The sequence below is a fragment of the Eretmochelys imbricata genome, chromosome 20, assembly GCF_965152235.1.
Source record: "Eretmochelys imbricata isolate rEreImb1 chromosome 20, rEreImb1.hap1, whole genome shotgun sequence".
NCBI lineage: Eukaryota > Metazoa > Chordata > Testudines > Cheloniidae > Eretmochelys > Eretmochelys imbricata.
In genome coordinates, this window is record NC_135591.1 from 13,214,563 (window position 1) to 13,234,333 (window position 19,771).

General features: G+C 62.3%; 1 protein-coding gene across 1 annotated transcript in view; it reads left to right on the forward strand.

The window, feature by feature from the left end:
* ITGA5 (integrin subunit alpha 5) overlaps nucleotides 1-19,771 on the forward strand; it is a 48,877-nt gene that overhangs the window by 16,388 nt on the left and 12,718 nt on the right. The window contains exons 4-20 of the mRNA XM_077838272.1: nucleotides 2,618-2,730; nucleotides 2,952-3,075; nucleotides 3,440-3,501; nucleotides 4,364-4,409; nucleotides 4,622-4,747; nucleotides 5,901-5,945; nucleotides 6,707-6,750; nucleotides 8,475-8,531; nucleotides 9,558-9,610; nucleotides 12,518-12,726; nucleotides 13,156-13,347; nucleotides 14,140-14,185; nucleotides 14,813-14,920; nucleotides 16,599-16,654; nucleotides 17,734-17,888; nucleotides 18,196-18,333; nucleotides 19,510-19,577. Coding sequence (XP_077694398.1) covers nucleotides 2,618-2,730; nucleotides 2,952-3,075; nucleotides 3,440-3,501; nucleotides 4,364-4,409; nucleotides 4,622-4,747; nucleotides 5,901-5,945; nucleotides 6,707-6,750; nucleotides 8,475-8,531; nucleotides 9,558-9,610; nucleotides 12,518-12,726; nucleotides 13,156-13,347; nucleotides 14,140-14,185; nucleotides 14,813-14,920; nucleotides 16,599-16,654; nucleotides 17,734-17,888; nucleotides 18,196-18,333; nucleotides 19,510-19,577 — 1,642 coding nt within the window. The remainder of the gene's footprint in view (nucleotides 1-2,617; nucleotides 2,731-2,951; nucleotides 3,076-3,439; nucleotides 3,502-4,363; nucleotides 4,410-4,621; nucleotides 4,748-5,900; nucleotides 5,946-6,706; nucleotides 6,751-8,474; nucleotides 8,532-9,557; nucleotides 9,611-12,517; nucleotides 12,727-13,155; nucleotides 13,348-14,139; nucleotides 14,186-14,812; nucleotides 14,921-16,598; nucleotides 16,655-17,733; nucleotides 17,889-18,195; nucleotides 18,334-19,509; nucleotides 19,578-19,771) is intronic.

Sequence of the window (19,771 nt, forward strand, 5' to 3'; positions counted from 1 at the left end):
CCAGGGACATGGCAGTGCAGCCCCACCCTGGGGCCATGGCACCCGGCCCCCATCCCAGTGTCGTCTGCCACACTTTCCCATCCAGTCTCACAGCACCCCCTGCTGGAGAGGCTGGGCTGGAGTGGCTGGGAGCTCCCCCCGCAGCCCCCCCTGCTGGAGGAGCCAGGAGCTCCTCCCACAGCCAGCGCTTCCAGTCTGGCTGTTCCCTGCTGTGCCCGCCCCCGGTAGGCCCCAAAGTGGATGTTTCTGCTGCTGTAGCTGTACAAGAATGTTCCCCTCTGGGGTCTCTGGCTCCCAGAATGCACTGTGCCTGCCGCCACCCACAGCACCCCACCCCCCGGGGAGGGAACAGCCCTGTGCCCATGGAGCATTGCCCTAGTCCCCCTCCCTGCCCTGGAGGGAGCGTTGCCAAGCTCCCAGCCTCCTGAGAACCTGCTACAGGTGGAGGGACCAGGTTGAGGTGGGGGGCAGGTCTGGGGAGGGCGTCAGCCCCAGGCTATCCCAACCCCTAGCCAGGGGAGGCTGATCTGCCTGGCAGTCAGTGCTCCTGGTAGGGGAGAGGCCAGATTAGCTGTAATCCCAGCCACAGCAGGTGGCTCCTCTGGCCAGCCCAGCCCCCCAGCACTGCCAGGATGGGGCTGTGCTGGGGGAGTGCTGGCCCCTCCCAGCTTGGATGGTTCCTGTGTCCCCCCCCACATCCGCCCATTATGTGTTTCCTTGCCACTTCCTGTCCCAAACGACCATCTGCTGTCACCGAGCCCCATTAAACTTCCAATGCGCCCCACTCCAGAGGCGACTGCGTTTCCATGGCAGCCAGCCTGTTCCCAGCGTCCTCCTTGTTTTAACGGGGTCATCCCAGCTCCGGCCCTGGCATTGCTTTGCGTGGGGACAGGTGGGGTGCAAAGTCCTGGTCTTGCCATGGTGGTGCGCACATCCATCCCGTTGTCGCTCCCCCAGGGTCCCTCGGCAGTGATCAGTGCAAGGCCGGGGGACCGAGCCATGGGCTGGGGGTCAGGAGGGGAGCTCCCCCCCCACCCCCCAGTCAGGGCCATCAGGGGGAGCTGGGATCCCAGGCTAAAGGCTGCGCAGGGGGGAGGGGACCCCATGTTCCCACCCACCGTGGGCAGGGCTCTGGCTGTCTCTCACTCTGGCCAAGGACAAATATTTACCCAGCTTTGCAAAGGGAAGCGAGGGCTTTGCGGCTGGATTGCAGAGCTGGCGCCTGGCTGGGGTGACCTGGAGCGGGGTTTCCCCGGCATCCCTGCTGGTGCCCTGGAGGGGCCGGCTTGGATGGGGCTCTGGCTGGCTCGCAGCCAGGGGATTTTCCTTGGCTCGTTGGTCGGGCCGATTGCGTTACGGCCGGAGAGCAGGACGCAGCCTAACGGGAGCTGTCGCCCCGCGCGGCTCGCACCAAACGTTGCTCTCGCTCCAGCCAGACGTGGCCCGTCTGGCTCCCGGCCCCGCTGGCAGATCCGTCTCCAGAGGATCTCCTGGCTCCGCTCCCCCTCACGGCACCCTGCCAGCAGCTGGAGCCACATGGCCTCTTGCTCTGGGGCCGTGATCCCTCACCCTGAGATAAGTGGTTAATGATGAACCACAGGTGGCTCTGGGCTCATCCACCCCCTAGAGCCAAGATGGGGCAGAGCCCAGGGTAAAAAAGCGGGGATGCAGGAGGCATGTGGGGTGGGAAAATCCCTCAAGGCAGTGTGGCAATGCGGGAGGCAGTGGGCGAAGGCAGGGGGTGCGCTGCAGGGGAGGGGGACTATGAGAGGGGGAACAACAGGGCAGATGTGGGGGAGGGGTCCTGGGGGTTACAGTATAGGAGGCGGGGGGCAGTGTGGGGCTGAGGGGGCAGAGTGAGTTGCAGCACAAGTTGTGGGGGGCAGTGGGTGGGGGTAGGTGGGCAGGGGAGGGGGCAGGGTGTTGCTGTGGGTGGGGGCAAAGGTGCAGTGCGGGGGGTTGCAGTGTGAGCTATAGGTGGGGGCTGGGGAACGGGGCAAGGAGTGTGGGCTATAGGTGGCAGGGTTTAAGTGTGTGGGTTGCAGCGTGGGCTGTGGGTGGGGGCAGGGGTGCAGTGCGGGGGTGGGGATTGCAGTGTGGGCTGTGGGTGAAGGCAGGGATGCAGTGCAGGTAGAGGAGGGTATATGTAGTGGGAGATTGGGGGGTTCTTGCTTTTCCAAGAATTCACCTCTGCTTGTGTTTTCCTGTAAATCAAAGCTGAGTGAAGGCCCCAGCATGTGGGACCCACTCAGGAGGAAGGGGGGGGGGCGGGCTGTGGGTGGCAGCTGGGATCCGCCTGTGGCTGGCAAGGGCTGGGTGGGAGAGGAGATACTGTCCCTTCCTGGGACACTTTGGCCAAATGCCCTCTTTCAAGACAGCTTGGAGCACGCTGCCCCTTCCCCTGTGGTGTTTGCAAGGGGGCTTCCCCATGCCAGCGGCTCCCTCCCTGGTGACAGGGCCTCAGGGCCGTGCTGTCCCACACAGGGTTTGTGCCGGTGAGCTGGCTGGCGTGTTGGGTCAGCGCTGCCCCAGCTCAGCCATGTATCCTAGGCCTCCCGCGGAGGCGGCAGCTGGTGCCAGTCGTGGAGCCCGGCAGTGACCACGCTTCTCCCCACAGGGTCCCGCCAACACGACTTCAGCGGGAATGGCACCGATGGGCTGACGCAGGTGGAGTTCAAATCCCTGCAATGGTTCGGAGCGACAGTGCGGTCCCACGGCAGCTCCATCCTGGTGAGAACGGCACCGGGGGACCCCGGCTGGTAGGGCCTGCCATGTGGCGGGCTGGGGCTCATTCGCTGCCTGGCTATGGGGCAGGGGGTTCCCGCCTGGCCCCACGCTGTGCTGGAGTAGCTAGTGTGTGGGTGGACGCCATCAGGTACCGGGACCTCCTCAGTTGCTCGGTCTCCCCTGTCCTCAACTGCTGCTCACCCAGCTGCTCTATCCCTGCCCAGGCCTGCGCCCCCCTGTACAGCTGGCGCACCCTCAAGGATGAATCTGGCCGAGACCCTGTTGGTACCTGCTACCTGTCTGTCAGCAACTTCACCAAGTTCGTGGAGTATTCACCCTGCCGCTCAGGTACCGGCTCAGGGAAGGGGGGGAAAGTGCTCCCTCCGGGGGCTGGGCTGGGGGCAGTGGGCGGGAGACCCCCAAACTCCTTGGCTCCCCCAGCAGCAGATAATCCCTGCTTTAAGGGGTAATCAGGAAATCTTTCCATCCCAGGCCTCCCTCACAGCCCCAGCGCTGGGCTGGGCACATGTTCCCAGGGGATGGCGTCAGAGCGGGTGTGGACAGCGTTACCTGGGAAAGCAGGGAGAAGAGCCTAGTGGCTGGAGCAGGGGGCTGGGAGCCCAGAATCCCACCCCAGGGTGCTGGTGTCCAGGGTCAGAGCCTCCTGCCCCCCGTCCCACCTCTCGCCCCTCATGGGTGTTTCTCTCTGCAGATCTGGACTCGGCGGAAGGGCAGGGTTACTGCCAGGGTGGCTTTAGCGCTGAGTTCACCAAGGTGAGAGGCCCTGATGCCATGCAGCTGCGCCCCTGAGCTCTAGTAGCAGCAGAGCGCCCCCTGCCTGCTGCCCCCAGCATGTGTATGGGGGATTGCTGAGTTCCTCACTGGGGCCTCCCGCAGTCAGACCCCCCTGAGTGGGACTAGGGGGCTAGGTCCCGGGCTGCAGGCTCTGGTACCTCCTGACCCACAGAGCTGCGTCTCAAGCCCAGACCCACAAACAGGAACCTCCTACGGGAGCACTCCCCTAGCTGGTAGCAGTTGCAGGTCCCTTATCCTCTCTGTGGGCGCCCCCCTAGAGGGAGCATGTTCTTATGTGCAACCCCTTGCGTGTTGGGAGCTGCTGGATGCTGGGAGTGGGGCCTTGTGAGGAGCCCCCCAATACCTCCGGCCCACCCCAGTCACATCCCCCGTGCCCCACAAACAGGTCATTGCCCTGTTGGGCCAGCTGGGTGGGTCTCTGCCTGCTCTCACCCCTCCCCCCCCACTGGGTGCTAGGGCAGATCTCTGGCAGTGTCACTCATGCCCGAGGGGACACAGAGAGGAGCAGCCCTTCCTGTGTCTCCCTGACCCCTTCGGGGGCAGCATGGGGCCCCCCTCTGCCCGTTGCAGCTGGGCCTGCAGAGACCAGCCCTGCCCCACTCTGCTATCCCCCTGTGAGATCGCTCCCTCCCCAGCTCCGGGGTGGGGGGACACTGAACCTGCTCAGTCAGCTGCCTCCCTTGTGGCCAAGGGGGGAGCAGTAGGGGTTTGGTGGGGGAGGGGTGAACCCAGTGACACTGCTGGGGATAGTCTCTTCCCTCCCCCCGACTCCCAGGCAGGATCTCACCTTGTGGCTCTGACCGGGCTCTTTGCTCTGCAGACGGGGCGAGTGCTTCTGGGAGGCCCTGGAAGCTATTTCTGGCAAGGTGAGTGCCCCCACCCCCTGCTACTGGCCTCCCCCACCGTCTTTCTTCTCCTCTCTCCCCCTGCTGCTGGCCTCCCACACCGTCTTTCCCCTCCCCCACCCCCTGCTACTGGCCTCCCCATCTTCTCCCTGTTCGACCCCCTCCCTGGGGTACCACTTCTCCCCCTTTTCCTCCCCGCTGGACTCTCAGCTGCCCGCCCCATCTCCCCCCAGGCCAGGTGATCTCAGCCACGCAGGAGCAGATCGAGGAGGCCTATTACCCCGAGTATTTAATCCTGGGCACCCAGGGGCAGCTGCAGACACGCCAGGCCGCCCCCATCTATGACGACAGCTATCTGGGTGAGTGCCCCGGCTGGTGGGGGAAGGTACCCTCTGGGTGTGGGAGGGGATAGCTGAATGTAGAGGGCCCCCAGTCTTTGGCTGGTTACCCCATCTAGGTGCCTGTGGGAAGTGAGGTGGGGGTCTTGGCCCAGCTCCCAACAGACTGAGGCTCCTCACTGCTGGTTCATGGGCAGTCTCGGCCGGGAAAGACAGGGGGAACTGGGCCTTGCCCAGGGCAGTCCCTACTCCCCAGGCCTGGGTATAGGCACTGCACCTGGCCATCCTGCCAGCTTTAGGGGCTGAGACTTGAGTGCTGCTCCCCAGTGCCAAACAGACAGAAGTTCCCAAAGCTGGTCTTGCTCGCCGAGTGCTGCCCTGCGAGGGGTGCAAGGCAACACCTGCCGTGAGCTGTGGGAGATGGGGCTGGGGGTGCTCCTCGGGGGTGGGGGGCTGGGGGTGCTCCTCGGGGGAGGGGGGCTGGGCGTGTTCCTGTTTATAGCTGGGGAAATGGAAGCTGTACTACTCTCAAGGACATGCAACAAAGTCAGGAATAGAACCCAGGAGTCCTGCTTCCCAGCACCTCCCACAGCTCCAACCACTAGATCCTACTCCCTGCCCAGAACTGGCAATAGAACCCAGGAGTCCTGACTCCCAGCCCTACCCTGGTCCAACCACTAGACACCACTCCCCTCCCAGAGCTGAAGATAGAACCCAGGAGTCCTGACTCCCAGCCCCGCCCCGATTCAACCACTAGATACCAGTCCCTGCCTCCCAGGCCCTGCGCTCCAGCCATAGACCCTGCTGCTCCCTGGCGTGTTACAGACAGTAACTAAGGGAACAGCTCCAGGGAGCTCCTCTAGTGCAGACTCAGCCTGTGGCTTGGCACAGATGGATGAGTGAGGCATGGAGAGGGACTGAAGCTTGCCAAAGTCATGGAGCCCCCGATCCCGTCACCCAGTGCCCTGTCCCAGGAACTAACCCCTCTCCGGGGCAGAGCAAAGCCGGTGAGGAGTGTTTCTGTGTGGTTCCCTTTTAATCCATCAGCCTGTCACTGAGAAGCCAGCTCCTCCTGCCCAGTGTTGATATAGGGTCTAACCAAAACAATGGGGACAGAAGGGCCAGGGGCTGAGTGGTGCTGGAGCCTAACCCCTCTGCTCCTCTCCCCATGCAGGGTATTCTGTGGCCGTCGGTGAGTTCAGCGGGGATTCTACCGAAGGTACTGCCATGCTGGGCTCTCTGGAGTCGGTGGGGAAGGGAGAGTAATTGCTGAAGCCCCCTCCACAAGTTCTGCCCCCTTTCTAACACCCCATAGATGTGGCAGGGTCAGTCCCGGGGCAGAACAAGTGCTGGTTGGAGCCCAGGTGCTCTGAGGAAGCAGTTGCTATGGAGGAGGCCAAGCTGATGCTCCTGGGTCTGGCCAGCCGGGCCAGGAAGCTGCACAGGGCAGGCTGGCTCCCACCGTGGGGCCTGGCTGGGCTCAGCGTAAATAGCAGAAATGAGCGTACCATGCCACCCTGGGCAGGGTTCAAACCCAGCATCTCCAGCACCCTGCCCTCAGAGCAACTGGGTAGGCCATTACCCTGGTGGGCCAGCTGCTGTGACATGCTCGCCCTGTGTTACTTGAGAAATAGCCGGATAGCTGAGTTTGGGGTGGGTTGGGGTCCAGGGCTCTGGTTCGATCTGCCAGTCCTCCTGCACTGAGACAGTGAGTGAGCTATCAGTGGGTGAAGGGTGGGCTAGGGCTTCAGCCCCCTGGAGTTTGGGCTCTAGGATTCTCTCCCCCCGCCCCACCCCCCAAATTGTGGGTGAACTGCTTTACCCTGGGATGTGGCATTGGACAGCCCAGGGTCACATCTTCCTGGGGAGCTGGCCTGGCTTTGTCTGTGTTGTCCATCCCACCCCAGCATCGCACAGGCTGAGCTGCCCACAAGGACCCACCTGGAGCTAATGGACCCGTATCTCTTTGCTCCTTTGCAGACTTTGTGGCTGGCGTTCCCAAGGGAAACTTGACCTACGGCTACGTAAGATCCTGAGCTGGGGCAGTAGGGTGGGGGTTCTTCCCCTGGGGGCCAAGGGAGCCCCCCTGTCTCTCCACCTGGCTGCACCCAAATGCTCTGGGTCTGTCCTTTTCCAACTACATCTCTGCTAGACTGGGCCCTCCTTCCATCTGCCCTGGGAGCTCCTTGCACCAGGCTGGCTCGGGCTGTTGCTCCCAGTGCTGCTACGCCCCCCAGAAGTGGATGGTTTGGCCCCTTTCTCCTACTCTTGCTCTCACTAGCTTGACTTTGCCCCTGCATAGGGCTCTTGCACCCCAGGGGTGTCAGCAGGGTGGGGAGGCACGGTGCTCATGTCATCAGCTGTTGCTTGCAGGATAGCTGTGGGGGGCAGGGCAGGGCCTTGCCTGCCAGCTCCGGTACAAGCTCCCCTACCCCCAAGAATGGACCTTGCTAAGCCCCACAATCCTGCTGATTTGGTTGTTTCCATAGTAACTAACACACTTCCCCGGGCAGGGCTGAGGGCACATCTGCAGTGCGATTAAACATCCACAGCCGGCCAGGCCGGCTGACTCAGACTAAGGGGCTCTTTAATTGTGGGGTAGATGCTGAGCCATCCCACCTCACAGGGTCCTAGAGCCTGGGTGCCAGCCCAATTGCTGATGTCTGCCCCACAGTTAAACAGCCCCATAGCCTGAGCCCTGCAAGCTGGGGTCAGCTGGCAAGGCAGCAGTGGGTGCAGCCTAGACAGACTGTGACTGACCAAAGCCTGAGCCAAGGCCGAGTGAGGAAACAGAGGTTGGAGACGGCGCGGAGGAAGGAGGGTGGAAACAGAGGGTGGAGAAGGCCCAGCCCACCCAGGGCTTTTGTGGTCACCCCCAACGCATGTGACCCCATCACCCACTCTGTCAACATCCCAGGCCCTTCCTGTGACCTGCTCAGGAATCCTGCTATGCGGCATCATCAGAGCCGCTGCCCGGGGGCTGGCTGCAGGGTGACTGCCCAAGAACTCCCGAGTCGTGCCAAGGCCCCTCCCCAAACTCCCACAGCTTAAAGATGACAGGGGAGGTTTTAGAAGAGAGATGGGACTTAGCACCCTTGGTTCTGCTCTCAGATCTGGCAGGAGTGGGGCCAGAGGTTGGAGCGGGAGCAGGGAGGAGCTAGGTCTCAGGACCCCTGGATTCTGCTCTCTGCTCTTGGGGGAGTGGGGGCTAGTGGTTAGAGCGTGGGGTGGGGGGTATGCTAGGACTCAGGACCCCTGGATTCTGCTCTCTCCTTTGGCGGGAGTGGGATCTAGAGGTTCGAGTGGGGGCAGGGAGGTGCTAGGACTCAGGACCCCAGGATTCTGCTCTCTCCTTTGGTGGGAGCGGGATCTAGTGGTTAGAGCGGGGGTGGGGATGAGGGCTCATGACTCCCCTCTCGTGTGGTTTCCCATCTTTTACGTGGGGAGGGCGCTTAGCTGCTGTGGGCATCACCAGTAGAGCCCCTCAGAGGTGAGGCGCCAGAGAAGTGGGAATTGGATTTTCTACCTGACAAAGTTGCAAACACCAGGTGAGATCCTCGGCCTGCGCTCTGGGTCAGCAGAGCAGTGGAGTGAGCAGGGGCTGCCGGGGCCAGAACCGTCCAGAGGAGGAGAATAGAAACCACCTAGGGGCTGGGATGGGAGTGAGTCCCGGTCAGAGTGGTTCTGCCCTGCGGGCTTGGGATGGGGACTTGGCGACCGAGCTGTGACCTGGGTCTTCTCTTGCCAGGTCACTGTCCTGAATGGATCGGACATGAAGTCCCTGTATAACTTCTCTGGAGAGCAGGTGAGCAGGATGCGCTGGCCACATGAGCCAGGCCCATGTGCATGGCAGGGGCTCTTCTGTCGTCTGAGCAGGGCTTTGGAATGAGGCCACCCCGAGGGATCGAACGAGCCGCATGGGCAATGGGTGGCAGGCAATGCATGCTAGGCCCCTTGCTGGGTAGGAGCTGCCAGCTCTTCCCAGGGGGAGGGGCATGGCCCTTACCCAGATCATGTGTTACTGACCCAGAGGGCCCCTGGGTAGCACCATGGGGGTGCATGGGGCTAGAAGTGCTTCCCTTGTTGGAAATAACCCTGTCTGTGAGGGGAGAAGGGTGAATTATCTCCTGCAGCATGGGAAAAAGCCCCCTTCCCAGCATTTGTGCCAGGGCACGAGAAACAGCAGACATACCACCCAAGCCAGCGGGCAAGGGGCCTGTCACTGTTTTGGCGCGTGGGTGGCATGTTTATAGAAAGATCGTCTCTTGAGCGCTCTCCCCAGGCTGGTGGCCCCATGGCCCCAACAGCAGCAGCTGCCTCTGTAGAGGGGTGACTTTGGCTGCATCCCTGGCTGCAAAGGGGCAGAGCCCAGGGCAGTGCCACTGTCCAGAGCGGCTGGGCCCTGTCCCTTCGCATGGCGTTTAGCAGCTGGGGATGAGATGGGGAGCTGGTGTCGTGTGGTGTTGGTTCCTCACAGGCTCAGGGTATCTGCACCAGCACGGGGGGGGGTGACGTCTAGAAAGGGGAGCTTTGAAAATCCCTTTGTCATCCTGGCAGCATCCCTGTCTCAGGCCAGGGATCGGATGCACCAGCCCCCTGCTCACCACGGGGTGTCAGCCCGGAGCCCCTGCTTCACCCCACCTGCTGCAGAGCCGGGACCAGCCCATGGCTTGGCCGAACTGGAGGGAGCCCCTGGCCCTCAGCCTTTCATGTGGGCCCCGCCCTGGGAGGTTTCCTCACTTGTGGCAGGACGGGGGAGTGGTGGGGGCAGAATCCATGGGGAATCTGCAGCCTAATTGATGAACCCAGCTCTCCCTTTCTCCTGCCCTAGATGGCAGCCTACTTTGGCTACGCGGTGGCTGCTGCTGACGTGAACAGCGATGGGTGAGTGGGGCCCTGCTAGCCGGGGTCTGTCTGTGCCATTACTGGGGGTTGACGGATTAAGGGGGGCAGTTGGGTCAAGCAGAAAAGGGCTGGGCTGTGTTGTGGGGGAAGGGGGTTCGGCATCGGAGGCATAGCAGTGTGTGGGGGAGGGGAAGCACATGGGGGCCTGTGTAGTGCAGGGATGGGGGGGGCAGGGCTCGGAGCCCACTGACCCAGCAGCATCCCCTGTCGTAGGGGATGGGACAGAGCAGCATCCCTGACCCCAGTTTCTCCCGCTCCCAAGTGCTGGGTCACACATTGGGAGAACCCCCTCTACCCCCAAAACCCTTGCAAGATATGGCCTGCTGAGAGACATCCTCACCCTGCCCCCACCATGGCCTTGGTTGTGTGGAGCAGGAGCAGGGTCGAGGGTGGGGGTGGGGTAGGCGGGAGCAGGGCCCGGAGGGGTGTGGGAGGAGGCAGGGTCCGGGGGGGCTGCATGGGAGCAGGGGCCAGGGGGTGTTTGGATGGGAGCGGAGCCAGGGGGGTGTGTGTGTGGGAGCAGGGGCCAGGCGGTGTGTGGGCAGGAGCGGGCTCCAGGGAGGGCGGAAGTGGGGGCCGGGGGGTGGGGGTGGGAGTGGGAGTGGCAGCTCCTCTCCCCTCAGCCCTTGGCTCCTGGCGCCTCCTGCAGCAGGCCCAGATCTGATTTGAACACACACCCCCTGCTCGTGCCCACCCTCCCACACGCACACAACTCATCCCCCTGCGCGTGCCCACCCTCCCACACGCACACAACTCATCCCCCTGCGCGTGCCCACCCTCCCACACGCACACAACTCATCCCCCGGTGTGCGCGTGCCCACCCTCCCACACGCACACAACTCATCCCCCTGCTCGTGCCCACCCTCCCACACGCACACAACTCATCCCCCGGTGTGCGCGTGCCCACCCTCCCACACGCACACAACTCATCCCCCTGCGCGTGCCCACCCTCCCACACGCACACAACTCATCCCCCTGCTCGTGCCCACCCTCCCACACGCACACAACTCATCCCCCTGCGCGTGCCCACCCTCCCACACGCACACAACTCATCCCCCGGTGTGCGCGTGCCCACCCTCCCACACGCACACAACTCATCCCCCGGTGTGCGCGTGCCCACCCTCCCACACGCACACAACTCATCCCCCTGCGCGTGCCCACCCTCCCACACGCACACAACTCATCCCCCTGCTCGTGCCCACACCCCACCCCCACCCTCCCGTGCACACCTATGCACACACCCTCTGCGCGCACACACTCACAGGGCTACAGGAACCCCAGAGGATCCTAGCCTCTGGGTCTCACTAGGTGAAGGGGATGGAGCCCGGTGGCAGTGCTGGAGCCAGGGGGTCGGCTTCTCCCCAGCCCCATGGGGGAGCGGGTTGCTCAGCCAGGGCTGTGTGGCCTTTTCTGCCTAGGCCAAGGCTGCCAGCAGGGACCTGGTTCGCACCGCATGGGACAGGGGTTGGGGATGCGGACATCTCCCCACTGGGCTGCACCCTGGGTTCACCCCTGGGCCTCCCTGGCAATGACTGGGTGTGTCTGCACTGCAGTCAGATACCTGCCCCGCCGTTGTCTCCAGCTAAGGGGCTGTTTCACTAGCTCTGGGACCCTCCCACTGCACAGGGCCCTAGAGCCCGGGCTCCAGCCCGAGCCCCAGGGTCTAACCCGCAATGAAACAGCCCCTTAGCCTGAGCCAGCTGGCACAGGCCCACCATGAGTGTTTAATTGCTGTGTAGACATACCCTGTGGGGCCAGGTGACCCTGCTCTGTGCCCCAGCCCCATAAAGGGACTTGGCTCCCAAGGCTGGAGGTGTTTCATCTGCCACGGGCAGGTGCCTGTGGCCCTAATCCAGCTGCCTTCTCAAGGTTCAGGCCGGGCGACTGCATGGTACCTCCAGCAGGGGCTGGGATGGCAAAGAGAATGACTGAGCTCCCACCACAACACAGCTGTACCCACACATGCCAGCATGAGACACACATGCAGCTGTTGCCATGCAGCTGCCCTCTCTGTCCTCTCCTGCAGGTGTTAACTGGCTGTGGAAGAGCTTTAAAAACTCACATGAAGTGGCTGTCCTTAGGTTTCAGAGTTAACACGACACAAATGGTTTTTTTAAAGAAAAGCTTCCTTCCCAGCTGTCAGGGCGAGAGGCTTTATAGCAAATGGCTGTTCAGGTTCTGCAGCATGTTGGTGGCAAGCCCCAGGGCCCCAAGTGGGCACTGGGAAATCAGGACTCCAGGGTTCTGGTCTCAGCTCTGGGAGGGAGTGGGGTACAGTGGTTTGGAGCAGGGGTCTCATGGAGTGTCAGGACTCCTGGGTTCTAGTCAGGGCCCCGTCACGCCTGACACGTGGTGAGTTGTGGCAGGGGCGGTTCTAGGTGGCTTGTGGGCCCGGCGTGGAGAGGAGGCACTGTGGGGGAGGGATTGTTGGAGAGTGAGTGCACCCCACAGTGGCGGCTCCTCTCCCATGGGGCTGGGCTTGGCTCCCTGCTCCAGCATGCGGGGTTGCAGCATCATTTGGGTCTGGCCTGGCCACCCCTCCAGCAGGTTGCGAGGCCCAGAGGGGGAGCCAGGCTCAGCCTTTTGGGCAGGAGCCCCCGTCGTGGGGTGAATGTGAGGCGGGCTCACTCTCCAAACACCCACGCACACCCCAGGCTCCTCTCTGCCCAGGGCCAGGAACAGGGCTGCGGATGACCTGGCTGCTGGAGCAGCACCACCAAGCAACAGTGTGCTGTGAATGTCGCCCCCTGCTGAATATGTGGTGGAAGGACGAGTTACCCACCGGCTCGGCAGCCCTCAGTGCCCCTCTGGGCCTGTCGGCTGCTCTAGCATGAGCACAGATTCGAAGCCCCTGCTCTCTCTTTCTCTCTCCCCTCCACCCTGAAGCCTGGACGACCTGCTGGTGAGTGCCCCGCTGTTCATGGAGAAGACAGAGGACGGGCGGGTGCAGGAGGTGGGCAGAGTCTACATCTACCTGCAGCAGCCCCGCGGCATGGAGCCCAATGCCTCTATGGTGCTGACCGGGCACCAGGAGTTCGGCCGCTTTGGGAGCACCGTCGTCCCACTGGGAGACCTGGATCAGGATGGCTATAATGGTTAGCGCACAAGCGCGCGTGTGATTGTCGCCCCCTGCTGGCTGCAGCCGACACGGGATTTAAGCTAGGCGTGTGCGCCGGTGTAGTTTGACCACTCCCTGCCGCGTGTCAGGGGCCCGGTGCTGGAGCCCCCTGCCGGGTGGAATTACCAACTGTGCAGACCCAGCGGCCCTCGCCCACCTCGGAGGGCAGGAGTGTGAGATAGAAACCAGGGGAAGGGTCAGTCCCTGCAGCCCTTGCTGCCTGGCATTGAAAGGGATGGCTCCATGGATGAGCTTGGCTCCTGGTGGCTGGCCGTCTTTCCCAGCCGTAAACCCCTAGGTCCGTTTCCCTGCTGCCTGTGCTGGGGGCGACGGATGGGAGCGGGATCTGGCTCTTTCAGGGTGCTTCACACTCCTCTGTTGACCTTGGTGTTTGTCTCCCCTCCAGACATTGGCATCGGGGCGCCGTTCGGCGGGGATGCGCAGCAGGGCGTGGTGTACGTGTACAATGGACAGGCAGGCGGGGTGAACACCCAACCTTCCCAGGTCCTGAAGGGGCACTGGCTGCCCAGCCGCTCGCCTGACTTCTTTGGGTTTGCCCTCCGCGGAGCCAAGGACCTGGACGGAAACGGCTACCCAGGTGAGGGCTGGCTCAGGGGAGACTTGGCTCTGCCCCCTGTGACTGCCTGGTCCTCTAAGTCCCCATGGGGGGTGGGGTGTCAGCCACCTGGTCCCCGGGAGAAGCAGCCAGCATCATGACTCTGAGCACAGATCGTGCCCGGTGCCTGAACTGACTATTTGGAGGCTGCACTGCTCTCTGTCTCCAAAGGAGGCGCTGTTCCTGGCAGGCTCCATTCCCTTGCCTGCCTGTCCATGTCTCCATCCCTGGTTGGCTCTGGGCTCCCCGTTCTTGCCTCCTGCACCCTCCCCTCCCCCAGTTCTAGCAATGTGCATCTGGGACAAGTGCTGCTTCTAGCGCCTCCTGCTGGGATGCGGTGCCCAGCTCTCCCCAGGGGGGAGACTACACTTGACATCTGCTGGGCTAGCGCAGCCTGGGTGGGTCCCTGGGCCAGGCTGAGGTGCTGCAGATAGCTTAGTGCCAGTTGGAATGGTGCTGAGTGCCATGGGATAACCTGCCACTCGCCTGCCCACCTTCCTCCCATCCCCCTGGCAGCGAGCTCCCTGCTATCTCCCCTCTGGCGCAGACCCTGCCCTGTCCCCCTGGCAGTGAGCTCCCTGCTCGCTCCCCTCTGGTGCACATCTACCGTCCCCCTGGCGATGAGCTCCCTGCTCGTTCCCCAGCACAGGGGACGCACAGCACTGATGGAGCCCTGCCCGTATGCTGCTTCCCCTTCTCTGTGGGCTCTGGCTGCTAGGGATGCTGTCCTGCCGCGGGATCCAGCTGATTTGTGTGTGTGTGTTTGCCCTGCAGACCTGATTGTGGGTGCATTTGGAGTGGACACGGCCGTGGTGTACCGGTAGGTGCTGTTCCTCTCTTGGGCTCTTTCCTGGGGATTTGGGGGCTGGTTCCAGGAGCCCACACTGTGTGGGTCAGCAACGCCAGGCCTGACCTCAGCCATGGGCTGTGGGAATCTAAAGACAACGCTGCCCCAGCCCACCATGGTGTTTCTGCACACCGGGTCCTTGTGCCCAGCTGACTGTCTGCCCCCAGCTGGAGGTTACCCAAGCGGTGGTCCTCTCCAGCCAGCTTGGAACTCGTTTCCTAGAGTGTTGGCAACACTGGGGGATGGCATGGGAGGCAGCCTGAGCCATGGGCATCCCCGGCTCCTGGCTGGCATCGCTTTGGGCATGGCGGGGAGGGGAAGCAGCTGCTCTGGGGATTCCTGGCCCAACTGGCTCAATCTGGAGTCAGATCCTCTCTGGTGTGAATGGCCCAGCCCTAGAGAAGCATGGGGCTGATTGCCACCAGCCGGGGAGCCAGCCCCTCTGCAGGCAGAAGAGACAGCGTCCGAGCTGTCTGGCCCCATTTCCCATCACCCCTTCAGGGTCAGCCCAGTCCCAACCCTCCTTTAGTCCCTTCAGGCTGTGAATATAGCATGTGACCATCTTCCCTGTCATTCCTGGCCCCCTGCCCCCCCACACAGAGGCCGCCCCATCGTCTACGCCAGCGCCTCCCTCAACATCTTCCCCGCCATGTTCAACCCTGAAGAGCGATCCTGCACGCTGGAGGGCACCAACACCCACGTGGCCTGGTAGGTAACACACCCCCTTCGAGATGTGCCCTGCCGGCAGGGGGTGGAGAGCACCAGGCGGGGCTCAGGGCCTCCCTCCAGACAGGCGCTGCTTCCATCGACTTCTTCTGACGCAAGCTTGCCTGTCTGAGAGTCTCGGCTGAGGTGACTGGCTGTTGGGTTCTCCTTCGCTTCTTGCCCTGCACTGCCGCATCTGTGGTTAAACAGCTGTTGCGTCCCACCCCAGAGGTGGCTGCACTGCAGTGTGGGGTGGTGGGGAGCACACCCTGTGCATAGTGTGCATGAGGACCCGATAAGGCAGATGGCCCCAGCCCCGTCAGCGGGACTAAGCGGGTGTCGGGCAAATAGCGTCTCCTTTTAGCTTTTGTTATGAACTCCAGTGCTGGGGCTGGCCTCACTGAAACACTGCCAATGAACTCCGCTCTGGGGGGGGACCCCCCCAACAGCCCCCTGGGTGTAACCTCGCGTAGCTGCATATGGCGTGTGTGAATTGCCCCCTGCGGCTCGTTGGTCTCACTCCAGGGAGGCGTGGGGGGTTAATGTCCCCCGGGCCTGCTGGGGGTTTGTTTATCGCAAGCTATTTATCCGTTGCTCAGCAACAGGGGTTGCTGGCAGCCTGCCCTCCCCTTCCATGAATGAGCGATCGTGAGGCACTTGCAGCCAGCTGAAGGGAGCTGGGGTGCTGGCTGTCCAGCCTGGACCGTGGGGCTTCGGGCAGGGCAGCTAGGGGGAGGCAGCTTCAGCCCTGGAGTGGGGGCAGATGGGGGATCAGCATTAGAAGGGGGGAGAGGGTGGGGACGGGTATCGGCAGTGGTGGTGGGAAGGATTGGCAGGATCAGCATTACAGGGGGTAGGGCGGCAGGAATGCCTCAAGGGGCCAGTCAGGTGCTGCTCCTGATGCCCCTATGTGCTGTAGCAGCCCTCCGCACCCTTCACCCTGGGAAGGATTTGACCTGAAGAATCCCCTCACTCTGATTATGATCTTGCTCCCACCTCCAGTGGTTTGCTTGCCTTCGGGGTTAACGATTAACCAGGGGTTCCTGGTAGCCAGCTCACAGCTGCACCAAGGACAGGGTGCGAGATAGGGATAGGTCCGTAACTCCGGAATTGGGGGGGCAGCAATCTAAGGGCTATTTGGAAGTGGGGAGGCGGCAGCCCTGGAGCTGTCACTGGCTCTGTGGTAACTGAAGATCCTGGGATCTGGGTTCAGGGCTCCAGGGCTCTCCCGCTTGGGTCTAGCTGTCGCCCAGCCTTGGGGCAGCCCAGGTCTGGTAGGAGCACAACTTGTGGCCATAGTGCAGACCAGGGGCCCCGTGCCCATTCCCAGCCCTGCCAGTGACTCTGGCTGGATCAGTTCCCTGCTCTGTGCCTCAGTTTCCCTGTTGCACCATGAGGAGGGCGTCTCTCTCCATCCACCTTCCCAGAGGAGTGGGTAACTAAGGGGAGGGCAGAGCCTGGGACTTGGGGTCAGCACTCCTACGTCCTGCTCCTGGCTCTGCCACTGACCATCTGCACCGACATGGGTTGCCGGGTCTGTGCAGGGCTCCCGAGCCATTGTCCCTTCGGTGGGTAAGTTCTGCCCCTGTGCTGTTTCTGGCAGGGCCCTGGCAGGCTCTGCCAGGTGTTGTCCTGCCCCAGGCTCATTGCATGTCTCTCTCTCTCTCTCCCCCCTCGGCAGCATAAACCTGAGCTTCTGCCTCAACGCCTCGGGGAAGCATGTGCCCGACTCCATCGGTGAGTAATGAGCTTGGGCGCCGGTCAGAGCAGCCAGGAGCCCAGTGCTGCCCCAGATCTTCCCAGAATCCCCTGGTTTGGGGAGTCTCACTGTCCTGGGGCACTGGGAAACCAGGCAGCCAGTGGGGGCGTGTCCATTTTAGTGCGGGGTAGGTGAGTGAAGCAAGGTCAGGGCTTGGGTGGGAACAAAGGGGGCAGCGCATACTGGTGTTGGTGAGTCAGTAGGGGGTGCTTGTCCCCCTAAGGAAAGGTGGTTTCATGGTTGAGGCACTGATCTGGGAGCCAGGACTCCTGGGTCCTACACTCAGTTGTGCTGCTCCCTTGGGGCAAGTCATTTACCCACTTTCCCTCAGTTTGTCGCTGTTCATGAAGTGCTGGTAACTCGCTCTCAGTCATTTATTACCTGATTGATTTTTGAACCAGTATCCCAGCACGGTGATGGGGCACTGTGCTGCAGGGAGTGGGGTGAGGGCTCAGCAGAGGGCACTCTCCCCACGCAGTCAATGCTGACTCCAGCACTTGGGGACACTGTTGTGTTTCAGATGAGATGTAACACTGAGGTCCTGGCTATTCGTGGGTATTAAAGATGCTCTGATCACTGTTCCCTCTAAGCTGTGCGTGTGTGTGGGCGCACGCACAGATCCTAAACCCCGCGCACACAAAAATTTGCACAGAAGAAATTTTTTGCACACACAGCCTGTCAAAAATTAGAGGGAACATTAACATTTTCCCGCGGTTGGGGTGACCTGTTTGGTGACCTGTGTCCTCGTTCAGTTCAGACTTGGGTAATTTCTTTCTGCCTCTAAATTCCCCTTAATTCCAGTGGGACACAGGAATTTATCTTTACTTCCTAAACTGCTTTGTAAGGTTGCTGTGTGCTGTTAAACAGCTGCTGAGCCCCACCCCAGAGGTGGCTGCATGTCAGTGGTAGATGAAGGGCTCCCTTCTGAGGCCAGCTGGTGCCTTTGTGAAGAGAGGTGGGGAGTTAGTGGGGTGCTGCTGAGTCCCAGAGCCATGACTGCAGAACTGCCCTGGCCCCTGAGCTTTCCAGTCACCCTGGCCTCTCCTTCCCTCGACAGGGTTCACTGTGGAGCTGCACCTGGACCACCTGAAGCAGAAGGGGGCCATCAAGCGGGCGCTGTTCCTGCACTCCCGCCAGCCTCACCTGGCGCAGACCATCAAGGTGCGCAATGGCGCCCTGGAGGAGTGCAAGGAGATGAAAATCTACCTCCGGGTAAGTGGGGTCAGCCCAGCCGAGAGCCACAGCCCTGCACTGGGGTCACCCACCTGATTCCCCAGGGGGCTCAGAGCCAGCCCTCGCCTGTGAGGAGGGTATAGGAGGCTCATTGGGGAGGCTGCCAGACCTGTGGTTCTCTCTAGCTCCCCAGCGCACGTTGCCCAGTGCACCTGAGCTCTCACGGCCACGGAAGGTCTGCGCTGGCCAGGCTGCCGTGGCAGTGGAGTGCCCCGGGAGTCCTGGCCTGCGCCAGCCCTGGGCCAGAGCCGGGTCTGTGCTGCCCTGAGCACTCCTCTCTCCCCAGAACGAGTCGGAGTTCCGCGACAAGCTGTCCTCCATCCACGTGGCACTGAGCTTCGTCCTGGACCCACGGGCCCCGGCAGACGCCCACGGGCTGCAGCCCATCCTCAACTACCTCACCAAGAGCTACATCGAGCGGAAGGTGCGAGGGGAGAGAGGGGTGGAGACCTGCTGCTACCTCCCAGGGGGACTGGCACCACACTGCCCGGGCTCCTCTGTAGCGGGTGCTGAGGGCTACAGGCTCCCGGCTCTGTTCTGGTGGCAGGACCTGGCCAGGGTAGGGGAGCCCCAGCTTGGATCTCAGATTTGGGGGGTTGCCAGCCCAGCTTTGTCAGCAGGGCCAGGCCCTGGGAGGGAGGGATCAAATCGGGCGCCCAGGGCCATTTCCCAGGGGCTTTCCTGCCTGCTGTGCCCCCAGGAGGTCCCCTAGATCCAGTCTCACCACGAGAAGGTGCTTCTCCCCAGGCCGCAGGCTCCTTAGCACCCCCCCTGTGGAGCCCGCATACGAGCTCCCAGCTGCTTCCCGCCCTGTTCTGTTTCCGGCTGGGCCTGGCACTGGGCGTATCATAGAATCATAGAATATCAGGGTTGGAAGGGACCTCAGGAGGTCATCTAGTCCAACCCCCTGCTCAAAGCAGGACCAATCCCCAACTAAATCATCCCAGCCAGGGCTTTCTCAAGCCTGACCTTAAAAATATCTAAGGAAGGAGAATCCACCACCTCCCTAGGTAACGCATTCCAGTGTTTCACCACCCTCCTAGTGAAAAAGTTTTTCCTAATATCCAACCTAAATCTCCCCCACTGCAACTTGAGACCATTACTCCTTGTTCTGTCATCAGCTACCACTGAGAACAGTCTAGATCCATCCTCTTTGGAACCCCCCTTCAGGTAATTGAAAGGTAGGGCAGGCAGAAATAAAACACTCACCCCCAGCCCCCCCAGCACTGCCATCCCCAACCCCTGATGCACCAGTGGAAGAGATGGGGCCCAGGAGGCTCCCCATGTGTGTGCTCCACGGGTCTCGGCTGTGTGGTCCCCCAGCTCTCTATGGGGCCCTGGCTGACTGTGCTGTGCCCATCCCTCTCCCGTCGTGCCCCAGGAGCTGAGGGGCAGAGCGCTGGGGCAGGGCCTTGAGTGCTAAGCTGGGCAGCTCCGTGGTCTGCACCAGGCTCAGGAGAGCCGCCTTGGGGGGGCCAGTCGTGGGGCAAGGAGGCTGCTGTCACTGTAGAGACAGCAGGGGAGGGGGTACCCCATGACCAAGGGACACAGGTTGCAGGGCTGCTCACACAGACCCGCACCCCTTCTCTCTGACCTCCAGGCCCAGATCCAGCTGGACTGTGGCGAGGACAATATCTGCGTCCCCGACCTGCAGCTTGACGTCTTTGGGTAAGGCTGGCAGGAGGCACTTCGGGCAGGGGCAATGCCGGGGGGCATCTGCAGTGACCAGCTCAGAGCATGGGGTGAGCTGTGGGCAGCAGCCCCGCCCTGTGGGGGGATGTGGTCTAGCGGTGCTGGCTGGCAGAGACGACTGGTGCCTGATGATAGCGGGGGGGGCCACAATTTAAAGGTTCCCCCCCAAA